This window comes from Pterocles gutturalis, unplaced genomic scaffold (genome assembly GCF_000699245.1).
Source record: "Pterocles gutturalis isolate BGI_N339 unplaced genomic scaffold, ASM69924v1 scaffold3228, whole genome shotgun sequence".
Taxonomy (NCBI): domain Eukaryota; kingdom Metazoa; phylum Chordata; class Aves; order Pterocliformes; family Pteroclidae; genus Pterocles; species Pterocles gutturalis.
In genome coordinates this window covers 116,494-129,781 of record NW_010117861.1, presented here as the reverse complement: position 1 = coordinate 129,781, position 13,288 = coordinate 116,494, and the positions used below count along the sequence as shown (strand labels likewise).

The window sequence follows — 13,288 nt, the reverse complement described above, 5'->3', positions numbered from 1 at the left end:
TTATGCTAATTAAAAAAGGAAATCTCAGTTACATGTGATTATGGCACTATATGTTTTTACATTAAGTGCCATGCAGTGAAATACATCTGTGTGTGCCAGCCCCACTTGGGTGGTTCCATAGCCGGGCAGTTAGGTTAAACTCTGTCCTGTTTCGAGATGCGCTTTTGCGCTGGGCTCACAGATGAGCGATGCAGTGTAAATCCGTAAGAAAGGAGTCAAAAAACCCGTTTTGGTGTTAAAATGCCTCTGGCCTATTGCGTGCATCAGCTTCCACTGCAGTGCCCCCATCCAGGGCCATGATGATCAAACCAGGTGGGTACTTGAGGCACTCCCAGAAAGGAAATTTATTGATCATTTGTTCATTTAATGTGAAAGCGCTTTTAGAATTGACTGCCATGGGCATCTTCCCACTGATCTGCTAACCCAGCACTGGTGGGACAGGCTGTGATGTTGGTTCAATGCTATGCCAGCCTTTCAAAGGAGGCTGGGATTGTTCTGAAAAGTGTTTGAAACGAAGTCTGAGCTACTGATGAGTTTTCCATGCTGAGCAGGAGCGAAAAAAAAACTGCGTTGGAGGATTCAGTAATGCTTTTTCTATTTCCAGAGTTGCCTGCTGGTTGGGAGAAAATTGAGGATCCCGTATATGGTGTCTACTATGTAGAGTAAGTGCTGCTCTCTGGTTCTGGTGTGGCTTTTGGGTGGAGGAAGGTTTTCCTCCACAGCGGTTTGTGTGCTTTGTTGGTAGCATTTCATGCCGAGGAGGAGGAGACCCTGGCCCCGTACAGGCTGGGGGATGCTACTGGGAGAGGGCAGCCCTGCCTTGCCATTCCCCATCCTCTGGTGGGCTCTGGCAGCAGCACCCGGGGGTGGAGGTGGGCTCTGGGGAGACAGGAGGATCCCAGGATGGGGTTGAGCTCCAGGGTTGGGGCGAGCAGGAGCCCCAGAACATTAACAAGTGTGTGATTAACTGAGCTCGATCCCCTTCCTATAGAGCTATGATCAAAATATGAGTGTGCAAAGCAGAGCACCAATTCAGTTACACATCAGAAGACACTCAAAAGGAGGAATGGACACGTCTGTGTGACCAAACAGCCCCAGCAGAGGTTCTTGCATCAGGCTGTGTTGTTGTGAATAAAATTACAGGTTTAATGGGTCTCTCTCCAGAATTAGAACAGCTTCTTCTTTATCTAGATGTCAGATCGCTCCCTTGGGAAGCCAGACATCTGAGTTTTGTTTCATCACTGACCCCATAAAATGAATTTTTAATTATGTGTATACTCCTGTCTAGTGGAATGGCTTATGATAGCCCTCAGAATAGACATGGAATACAGTTTCTGTCTGCTTTGGCTCATTTCTGACCCTACCATCAGTGCCTAGGGAAATAAGGTTAGCAAACTGTGTAATTAAGGCTTGACATTTATTTACCGAAGACATCAAGAATATTTTTCGGCTATTAAATGCTATGCCAAGAGGTCTTTACAGCATTTTTTCCTGTCACTTTATATATACATGCCGGTTAGTTTTGTGGCACTCCTTAGTGATGAAGTTAAATAGAAAAGCATCAGCAATGAGACATGAGTTTATTTTACTCATTATCTATAAGCTAGCAAGATGATTATAATTTGAGCGTTTGTCTCTGTCCCTTCCAGTTCAGGCACTCTATTATTACATAATAGTTTTTATTGAGAAACAAATGTATCATGAAAAAGTTTATAACATTTTTAGATTTTTTTCTTAACTTTCTGAAGATGCATTGAAATGGGAAATCTTTTGCAGAACTCATTAACTTGTTTTTATTTGATTAGTTAAATATTTTTCCAGTGATTTAATATTGATCTTTAACAGGAAAATTCTGAACATGACGATCTAGAGTGCTTCTTTTGTAATTACTTGAAAAAGTGATTATTTGTTCATTCAGGGATTTTTTTTTGATAAAGACACGTGGGACAAGAGACAATAAAATAGCAAATTCTTAATGGTAAACTTTGCTTTGGATTACAAAGATGGGCTTTAAGCTAGAATTACTTTCTAAGGTCTACCTGCTCCTCTGCTGTAGCAAAAACACTATTGAAAAATTGCTTTTGAACAGCTGATGAGCAGGTCATCTCAGCTGTAGCCATCAGCTGCAGAGAGTCCCCAGACCTGCCCCCACCACCCTGGCATCTGTGGCTGGTGTTCATCGTTTGGCTTCGTGAATTGGTTCATCCTCTGTGGAGTGCCATGCCTCTTGTCTGCCGTGTTTGGGGCTGGGCGGCTTTTTTTATCCTTTTCTGGAGATTGGTAAGAAGTATGGGCTCTAAACATCTCATATGGGTCAAAAGCTGCCTAATGGTCCTCCGAGGAAGACAGCTGAAGTTTCACCAAATGCTGGTTTCCACTGTGAGTATTTGCTGGTGCCTGGTTCTGTATATATTTTGATCCATTTGGAGCCTACCTTTCGAGCTTATAGCCTGCATCCCTGTAGATATTTTTAAGACACCCTGTTAACAGTGTGCATTGATCAGATAGCTGACAGATGCTACCAGTTGTTGGGGTTGGCTTTTGTTGGGTGTTTTTTGAACTTCACTGAGCCAGAGACTGACTGCACCTCTGGGAATCTGATTAAAGCAGGGATGTTATAGGCCTGTCTTTCAGAAAGCAATCAGACAGAGCACCTTTTCGGCTTTAATCTCATTTTTCACAGATAGATCACTACCTTAATGAGTTTGAAGGAATCAGCCATTCCTACTCAAGACATCATATCAATACTGGAATCCGCTTGTTTTCCTAAATACACTTTTTGGCTTGACGAGGTGAGCCTTGCTCCACATGTACTGCTGTTGGGTTTGTTTGGTACTTTACTCCTTTCCTCAGAGTTTCATGCCTGGCCATCGTTCCTGCTTGTCGCATAAAGGGTTTCCTAATTTATTGCGCTCTTTCATTTCCAGCCACATCAACCGGAAGACACAGTATGAAAACCCAGTTCTTGAAGCAAAGAGGAAGAAGCAGCTTGAGCAACAGCAGCAGCCACCAGAAGGTTGGCACCACCGAGGGCGTGACGGTTGGGGTTTTCACGAGGGAACGTGCCCTCCCGCACCTTGGCAGCACCATGCCAATGTGTTTGTCCTTCCTTCTATGGCCTTAGCATTTAAAGGCAAAATTACATCCATAGGAAAGGTTGCTTATGTCCTTCACATAGGATGCAGCAAAGGAGAAAATCTAAACCGTATAACCACTTACACACAGTAGCTTTCACCCCTGTTAAAGGGGAGCAATTTTTCTTTTAATGTCCTTTTTTTATGGAAAGTTTATAAGCTTCTCAGAAGCAATTAAAGCACACGTTTTGCTCTTTCATACGCTCCAGCAAGTTACTCACTGTAGCTGGTGTTGTTCCAGTCTGCATTGGGACTTACAGGCTATCAAAGGGGATGAGGAGGGGGCATTTACATGAGCACTGGAGAAACCTCTCCATGAGAGACTTCTTAACCCAAGACCTTTGGATGCTGTCAAGCTCTAACATCTCAAGTAATTTCAAAACACTTTTTTTTCCTTTTTTCCCTTTTTTTTTTTCTTTAAATGCAACCCAACAGCAGTGAGGGGCCTGTGGCATTTGGGTTTAGTTTGGTACCTTCGTAGCTTTCACACCCAGTTATTTCAGAACAGTTATTATCCAAGGGGAAAATAATTTAGGCTTCAGCATTCCTCCTGCAGCCCCGTTTGCTGCAACATCAGCTGTTCTACCTAGATGCCATGAATGCCGGGGAATAGATTTAATATTAATGTCGAGACTACTCAGCTGCAAATCAAGTCCCAAGTCTGAGTGTGAGGCAGGGTGTCCCAGCAGACAGATCAGTTGACCTGGACATCAGAATCTCCCCCAGAACTGGTTTTGGGACATCCCATTCATTTTATTCCCTCTCTCTGTGACTCCGTTTCCTCTCCTGGCATGCTTCTCCTATCTCCTCTGCCTGAACCCCGCACTCCCAGCGTGTGTACGTGCAGGAGCTCATAGTGCTGTTGTGAAACGAGTAACATTTCCCTCTCTGCCCTCTCTAGAATGGACAGAGGAGTGTCCATCCCTCCCACCACCCGCTGCTCCAAACCATGTTTCAAACAACCCAGAGGCAGCTCGGGAAGCACCAGTGCAAGGTAACAGCCTTGTTAAACCGGTTGTAAAAGTGCAACGAGGTTTTTTTCTCCTGAGAGTGAAATTCCCTCAGCTGCCTGCAAAGGGAGTATCTCCATGGCTAGGGTCACACCCCAGGGCACGTGCCTGCTCATCTGAATTCTCCTGGATTTCGAGACTAGTAGTTTCAATACCACATTTGTTGCCAGATGTGAGAGGCAAATAAGATCACCTGTATGAAGCAAAGATTGTGGCCATTCTCTATGTAGCATTACAAGTCTTTGAAAAGGTATGGTGAAAACATCAGTTACAACACTGGTGAGATTCAGCAGCAACTGGTGATGGATACAAGTGCAAGTAAGGGTCTACTAGGAGGTGTTAGGAGCTGAGGCAACACCAGAAGAGGGAGATCCTCTGCCATCTGTGGAGCTTTGCAGAGCTACCAGGCCTCCCTGCCGAGTCTCACTTTCTGTAATAACAGAGGGCAAAGAGTTAGTGGCAAATTACACCCACTTTCTGAAAAATCTGAGTTGAAGCTCCTCTGGGAAGCACTGCATGAGGAGGGAATGATAATAGGTCCAAATACTGCAGACCTACTTTGAAGTTGTACATGGGTACAAGTACTTTGGGCTATTGCAGCCTTATTTATGAGTGTCAATGGTCTGTGTATAGCCCCTGCTCACAGACCAGTGGTTTGACTTAAATAACCAACCAGACAGGACATGAATCCTTCCTGAATTTGCAGCGCGAGTTGAAGTGTTGCCAGATCAGGTTGTCATCAAGGGCAGAGTGTTCCACTTGTACCTGTTGCAGCACAAGTGCTCTCTGGTTACAAGTGGGTGTAAGTAGGCTTCATCTTTGGCTACATCTAAATTGCATAGCAAACGAGTGGCATTGCCCTGGTCTGCAGGAACCAGAGGCTGGGGAAGGTGAGAGAGGGGGAATGTGGCTGGAGCAGGTCATCCTGACAGAGCTGGGAGCAGCTGGGCGAGGCTGGCCCTGGGAGCTAGGAAATAGCGGATCCACCCTTCCAAAGCAGGAGTGCCAAATTTCAGTATCCAAAGACCCCAGCGCATTCCCAAGGGTACATTGTGGTAATCCAGACGTGCAGCAAGATAAAACGCAGGAGCTCTGGGGATGGTACCCTGACCACCAGGCATCTGGGCTTAGGTATCTCGTCAGAGTGCCCCAAAAACACTGGTCATCCTTGGGGAGACATCTGTGAATGCCACCTCTGCCTTTACACTGTCAGGCCAGAGGAGGGCTGCCCAAGTGTCCATGCATGGCAATGCAAAGGACCTGTCACGCAGGGGATGACATTAGAAGCCTCACTCAGCTCTCCACCCATTCCTGCCAGCCACCGAAATTTTGCAGTAACATTACAAGAGATCTTTAGGCTGACTCAGCACCGCTCTGAGTGACATGTCCTTCTACCCGCTAATGACTCCTCCTCTCTGTCATTCCTTCTTCCCTTCTCAGTGCTGCTCCCTCTTCTCTTGCTCCTCATTTGCAGCAGCTCTTTCCAGCTTCCCTGTCCCACTGCCTGTGCCCGGAGGTTTCCATCTCTCCCTCTGATGGCACTGCTGTTGGGGATGTGGACAGAAGGACCCCTCCGCTCTGCCAGCTGGGGTTTTGTAGATTTACTCATTTACAGTGTGATCCCCTCCCAAACGCTGTAGGTGGGACACAGCCTGTGATGCTGCTATCCTGTTACTACCGGGCAAGCTCTCCCTGTAGTTGTAGGCAGGTGCCAGCAAGCTGTGCTTGTTTTGCTTGTCTTTTGAAGCAGAAATCAGCACAGGACCAAGCCTCACTGCACGCTTCCTCTCAGCCGTGTTTGTTGGGTTGCACTTTGATACTCAGGGCTTTTTTGCAGCTTGGGGTCCGGGCAAAGCATCTGCCCGTGATGTGCAGGATTACTGTGTTCCTGTGCTACCTTTCAAAGGCAGAAGACTGCGAGTCCTCACACTGCCCCCTCATGAACAATCTTCAAATATTCTTTCTTTTTCTCCCCCAAGTGAAAGGCTTACAGTCTCAAATCCCTTCACTCTCCCTCAAGGTCTCCTTTCTGAATAGGGGCTCATGGCAATACTGCCAAGGTTTTTGACAGTCTGCCAGCTCTCCTGGCTGCGATACACGCTGCTGATCCTGGAGCTGTCACCAGAGGGCTTCGTGGCACAGTCTTTTCTCCTCTAAGCATTAAAAACAATTAAAAGTGCAAAGGTGTTTAGTGTTGGTACAGCAACCATGATTCCTTTTCCGAGCCTGTGCAACATGCTTTGCAAGGATGCTCTTTTGTCTTTGGAGCACCTCATTTGGTCTTAACCGTGCTGCCAGGGAGCATGAGCAGCCCTCCAGCACTGTTGCTGTGGTCCCAGGCTGCTCTTTGATCCGTACTCCACAATGGCAGTGCTTCATCCACAACAGGCAAGGAGCAGAAAGGAAAGAGAAAAGACTTCAAACTGTGTCTGAAGAACAACATCGGCATCCTCCCCTTTTTCACCGGAGGAGGTCACAGGGTGGGGAGGGAGGGGGCTATGCTGAAGGGTTCTGCAGTGTCTTGCCAGAGCTCAGAAGTTGCTTTTTACTTGGTGGTTTGAGAGAAAGCCGAGTGGTGAAAAGCATAATGATATTCCTTTCTGCAGAAATTCTCACTGCAGGCTCCTTTGGTAGGAGGCATTTGTGCTGCCCCTGTCCATCCTTCCTGGAATGGATGTAACCATCTTGGGACACAGATAAGACACATATCTAAGCCAGCATTGCCAGCTCTAATATATTCAATTCTTTAAAGCAGCATGTTTTCCCCTTTGTAGCCTTGGGGCTTTGGTGTGCACAGCCACAGCTAACAAAGTGCCAGGTAGTAGGGTTTTTGCTCACTCCTTTTACTGCATGATTGGATCCAAGGAGACGGGTGGAATGTGATGAGGTGAGAGGATGCTGGAGTGAAGTTCAGTCCTGTCCCAGCACACTGCTGTGTTTGTCCTTGTACTTGTTAGAATGGGGAGGGGCGGAGGAAAAACAGATCAAACACTCTTGCCTGCCTGTTTATAGATTTTCCAAACTTCCTACACAGGAAAACCTTTTTTTACAAGAAACCCTTCTGAGTTGAAAGGGAAGTTCATCCACACCAAGCTAAGGAAGAGCAGCAGGGGTTTCGGCTTCACTGTCGTTGGGGGGGATGAGCCGGATGAATTCCTCCAAATCAAAAGTTTGGTGCTTGACGGCCCCGCAGCACTGGATGGCAAAATGGAAACAGGTACTGGTGCTTTAAATAAAATTTACAGCCACTGCTTTTGTTTCTGTTTTTACAGCTGTTTTTATGTGCACTTCATAAAGAACTTTAGTCCTCATCCCTTTGTTGGGGAAAGATGTTCACCTTTCCCATGGACAAGCTGGGGAAAGAGATACATTGGAGGATGTGTTCAAAATCTTATAGCAAGGCACTTTGCATGCTGGAATTTCACCTCAGGTGTCAAAATACTCAGCTGGGGCTCTGCCAGCTCCTGCTCTTCCCACACTAGCCTACGGAGAGGAGCCAGCAGTCGTAGGGTCCCGTGTCAGGCTGCGGGTCCCTGCTCCCGCTGTGGCAATGGGGCTGTGTTTCTGCAGGGCTGCATCACTGCACTTTGTGTACCTGTCATGCCGCTCACCCCCTCTCCAAAGCTACTCCCAGACAATGAGTGTGTGGAGGAGTGGGCTAGTTTGCATTTCCCTTTGTGGAAGTGCCAAGGACAGGTTTGTTTTGCCAGAGATCAGACCCAGCATGATGAAATCCTGTCAGGATTCACCTGAGGTCCTCACTCTTCACTTGCAGGTGGAGCATCACAACATTAAACATCCCTGTGTTGCAGCCCCAGTCTTAAAAAATTAGTTGTGACTTAATGAATGACTAGATATCAGGCCAAAGTATGTCTGAGACATGACATGTGGCCCCTGTTTGAGCAGTTGGTGTTTGAGGGCCCTCTGTTATAGCTCTCCTGTGCTCTCAGTTTGTTTCCCTCATATGTCAGTAGAGCACAGTGTATAACGATGAGAGCTGGGCTTCAGAATAACTGTTAAATGGGCCATATACTGTGATTTGAATTTATTAATTTTTTGCATGAGCCGCTTCCATTTTCACTTTCAAAACCATTTGTGGACATAAAGGCTTTATGAAGTGAATCCATCACCGCTCCTTTTCCTTGCACAGGTACTTCAGTGCTATTTACCTGTGAGTGGTACCTCTTGGGTGCTGTAGATCAGCTCACAAGCTCTAATCTGTGGCTTCCTGGGCTGCACAAAACGCATGTGTTTGGTGTATGTGTCTGTGTCCTTTGCAGGGGACGTCATAGTCAGCGTGAACGATACTTGTGTGCTGGGGCACACTCACGCTCAAGTTGTGAAAATCTTCCAATCCATCCCCATCGGTGCCAGCGTGGACCTTGAACTGTGCCGGGGCTACCCCCTGCCCTTCGATCCCGATGATCCCAACACGAGCCTGGTTACGTCCGTGGCAATTTTGGACAAAGAGCCGATCATTGTGAACGGGCAGGAAAATTATGACTCCCCTGCGAGCCACAGTAGTAAAACAGGGAAAGTAAATGGCACAAAGGAAGCGAGACCCAGCAGCCCAGCTGAGGTCTCTTCCAACGGACCTCATGGTTACCCCAATGACACAGTCTCTTTGGCGTCTTCAATAGCAACACAACCTGAACTCATAACTGTGCATATAGTGAAAGGGCCTATGGGCTTTGGGTTTACTATAGCAGACAGTCCCGGTGGGGGTGGCCAAAGAGTGAAACAAATCGTGGACAGCCCGCGGTGCCGCGGCCTGAAGGAGGGTGATCTTATAGTCGAAGTCAATAAGAAGAATGTGCAGAGCCTCACTCACAACCAGGTGGTGGATATGCTGATTGAATGTCCTAAGGGAAGCGAAGTCACGTTGCTGGTACAGCGAGGAGGTAAGTCTTCAAAACTGCCTTAAAATATTGCTGCTTGAAATTTAAAAAGAATGCATGTCATGAAAGACTTGCTCTCCTAAGCTTCTCTGTAGAATATAGTTCATGTCCTGAGGTGTGGGGACGGCCCCAAGTTGTCAGTTGTCGGGTCACCTAAAAGGTTAAAATTATGTATTGGTTGATGCTGCACTGTGGGAAATGTGCATGTAGTTCCCATGGGCACATGCACTGCACACACCTTCTGGTAACGCACAAAAGAGTGGCACGGTTACGTATATAGTTACACCTTTACTTACATCACAAACCCTGATCTCATGCTTGTAAAAATTATTTTAAATAGAACATGGACATTTCTGGAGATGTTGTGGGAGATGGAAGAGGCTGGTAATAAGTTCTGTAATTTGCAGTGTTCAAAATCAGATATCCAATGACTCTTCACTGTGGAAGGGTTGCACCTGGGATACAGCTGGGAGTGGAGGAGAGAATTTAAACCTCTCCAAGTTGTAAGCAACTGAAATGCTACTTTTGGACATATTTGCTGTGCAATCGGGAGCTGAGCTCCTTTTTGGTTGCATTGTTGAGAGGCCGGCCGCCAGCAGGTACAAAAAACATCCTGCAGGCAGTATGTCTGCAGCCCTTGTGGGAGCGTGGATGGTAGGTGACCTGTCAGCGGGATCAGGCCATCCGCAGGGATGCTCTCCCGTGCCCATAGTAAGTGTAAAATAATCTGAGGTAGCTCACTGCACCACAGGTAGCACGAATCAAAATTACAAGGATGAGTTAGTGTGGAGCTCACAGGGAAAGTCCAGGTCGTTGGCTGAGTGCACAGCCAAAAGCAGAGGGCTCAGCTCTCCCTCGCTGTTCTGACAGTGGAGCTGAGATCTGAGAGGGGCAAAGCCCCAGCCCTGCTGTGCTCCCTGCCCCACGCAGCAGTTTTTATGGGCAACGCACACATCGGTGCTCAGCACTGCGCAGGGTCAGGCACGCTGCAGAGTTAAGCTGACAGGTAGGTGCTGATCACAGCCCCCAGCCAGCCCTGGGAGGAGTGTGTGGTATAAAACTACTTTTCTGATGCCTTTTCTAAAGTGTTTTGATTGTAGTAAGTTAGCAACAGAAGCCAGTCTGTTTTAACGGGGACAAGCTGCTTTCTGAATTTGCAAATCTTGTTTGTTGTTTTTAAAGACCTATTTTGAAAGAATTGAGGACATTGACTCTGCAATTAATAGCAGCTCTGGAGAAAGCACTGCCTTTCTTTTGCTCCTTTCTTTCCAAGTGCTTACTGGTTTTGTATTTTGATAGTAAATTAAAAAGTAGAGAACAGAATGTATTAAGAATTCTCCAATTTTCAAAGCGTGAGTTCTTAAAGGCTTTCAGTACTAGAGAAGTTTAAAAAATGCACTGCGTTCTTATGATTAATATATGTATTATGGAGCAAATATGCTTGGAAGAAAAATAGCAGCTATTATTAATCCTCCTGGAGAGTGCACATATATCTGGTAACACCATACATTAATTATTTGAATTGTGGCTGACATTTAATAATCCTCCTTATGCCTTGAAGGCATAATGAAAAGATTTGATGAGGAAATAAAAGCATAGTTTTAATAAGACAGTAAATAGTTCCCTGGTAAACTTGCTGAATCTTCCTATTTTTTTTTTCTATTTAATCGAGATACTAACCACATGTTGAGCATTTGCTATCACCTTCCCAGAGAGATACCTTATCAATCTCCTTGAACTACCTCCCTCCCTCCTTCAAGGTCCACATTTCCATCTCAGCATAGAGCACTTGCAGTTCCAAATTTCATGCTGTCATGGTACTGGACTCGGAAACCGCAATGGCTCTGGATCCACAGTTAATCATTGAAACATTTTTCTTTGCATCCAGAAGAAGGCTGGACCGAAAGGCACTCAGGTTGTGGCACAGAAGCCCAGCAGAATACAGACAGTGATAGCAGCCCCAGCATCAAAACCAGTCAGATTTGTTTAAAGCTTGTGAGATGGAGCTGGCTAAAATGCACCCAGCCCTCAGTGCGGCTGCACTTGGGTCCTTTCTCCTGTACCTTTACCTTATGTTACCCCTGCCAAGTCTTTTTGAGAAGTACCATCGCCAGACAAGGTGCCGCTATTTATGTTGCTCCAATTACAGAAATGTATTTGGCTCCAGTGTCTGATAAGCTCCTTCAGGGCTCCTGAAGCAGTTCTTTAGCTTCACTGTCACTTGTCCTTGCCTCCTCCTCCCTCTGGTGTCCAGTGAAGAAAATGCTCAGATGCTGTCAGACATCCTTGCATTAGCCTAACATTTGCATTCAGTCAGGCTTTGCATGAAACAACCCTGTAACACTCAGGCTGGTGTTGGGAGCTGTCGAAAGGATTTGTCAGAAGTGATTACTAATCAGGCAGAAAAATATCAGAAAGAGACGTGTAATATACGGGAAAAGCTCTGCCTGCTCCAAGCTGCTGGTGCACTCCCAACAAGGAGGTTTAATTGTTAAAATGCAAACCCACAGCCACTGAGAGCAGCCTGTAAAATATTTACTGGGAAGTGTCTTCAGCTGAAGCGCTGGCTTATGGGAGCGGGTGAGTCCTGCCGTTGCTTTGGAGCGAGGAACAGAAGGATGATTTCAGGAAGGATGAAGCTGAAATGCCCCCTCTGTGCACTCACATGTCATCTGAAAACTATTAGCAGGACTTGTACGAGATTGGGGCAGAGGGATAAAGAAAGGGATAATGTCAGGTCATTGAGATTTTGCTTCCACAGACCCCATAGAAAACTTGTCTATGTTCTGCTTTAATTTTTTATTTTCCCATTTCTCCTCCCCTCTCTAGGCCTTAATGATATTATTGCTGTTGTGTTCCTATTTCAGCTATGTGTAGTTCTGGATAAAACTCACTGAGCATATCTCAAGGTTTGGACTTTGACACCTCAGTGGTTCAAGAAGGATGAACCTGGAGCGGAGGCAGGGTGCAGAGGAGCAAATAGGGCTGTATGTGGGAGCAGATGGGAAAAGCTGCTTTTGCTTAGCAAAATAAAGGGACAGAGGCGTCAAAATTATTGTCTCTATTAAGTAGGAGAGATAGAAGATGCTTAAACCAAAGAGTTGGCTGAAGAACAACTGGGTGTTGTTTGGCTGTGAGTAATTTAAACTGCAAGTAAGAGGCAAGTGCCAACCAGTTAGAGCCTGTAAGTCAGACGAGAGGAGGTGTAAAGCCTTTGCTGCCTGAAGGTGAAGCTCAGCATGTTTGTAGGGGATATGACATGGTGCCTGCAACAGCCGGGGAGATGCTTGATAACCCAGCAGGACCATTCAAGGGCTGGGTACCTCAAAGTAAACCAGAGCTACTGGTTCCAAAATGCAGAATTAAGCGTATGTTTTTGTCCCTGTACTGCACAATGTGATTACACGTCAGTTATTTTAAAGAGTTATTGTTAACGAGGCCAAAAAAGGCACACCTTTCTTTTGAATATTTGTAGCTGAAAAGGTTCTTTTAACCTTTTACCTACCAAGTACATAAAGTGCTTTTCACAAAAAAAAAAGCAAAGAAAGAAGGTAATAATATTTGCCACTTGAAATCCATTTGTCATTGAAGTCTTGTCTACGCACAGCAATCAACTGAAATAAGCAATTCGCAAATACCTCTCCATTCCGCATAGATTCTATTCATAATAAAGGCAACATTTTGTCAGAATAATTTCCCTCCTTCCCAAGGGACTTTTACTCTGGGAGTTGTGTCTATGCTGGGACAGGCAGGGGGCTGTTTCAGAACAAGTTATTCTGCAAAACTACTGGGGTGTGTTTTTTGGAGTCACTAAAGTCTAATATTTATTTCAATGAGAACATTTGTATGTCTTATTGGTGTGAGTTAACTCAGATTAAAGAGGATTATTTCTTCCCTTTTTTTTTTTTAGGTCAGTCTTCAGGTCACCCAAAAATACTGAGATTGGTTTGTGTTCAGTTACAAGAATTAAGCTGAGCAGTTTTCACACAGGTTTGAATGGACAGTTTCCATTCAAAGCTTTCACGCTTAGTGCTCCCCAGCATCTTTACTCACCACAAAGTCGAAAATAACATAAACCTTGAGCCTGATCTACATAATCCCTTTGAAGATGTGTTCCCACTTTGCTCCAGATCAAAGTAAAAGCATACAGGTGAAATGGCACTCACATGTCATGTGCAAATCAGTGGAGTTTCTAACAGTTTTCCCAAGTGCCAAATTCACATTAAAGTGGGGAACGGACATCCAT

At 45.7% G+C, this 13,288-nt stretch overlaps 1 protein-coding gene across 1 annotated transcript in view; it reads left to right on the top strand.

The window, feature by feature from the left end:
- Positions 1–13,288, top strand: part of MAGI1 (membrane associated guanylate kinase, WW and PDZ domain containing 1) — an 87,877-nt gene that overhangs the window by 26,142 nt on the left and 48,447 nt on the right. The window contains exons 6-10 of the mRNA XM_010075963.1: positions 605–662; positions 2,928–3,034; positions 4,009–4,128; positions 7,179–7,361; positions 8,425–9,045. Of these exons, the coding sequence (XP_010074265.1) occupies positions 605–662; positions 2,928–3,034; positions 4,009–4,128; positions 7,179–7,361; positions 8,425–9,045 (1,089 nt within the window). The remainder of the gene's footprint in view (positions 1–604; positions 663–2,927; positions 3,035–4,008; positions 4,129–7,178; positions 7,362–8,424; positions 9,046–13,288) is intronic.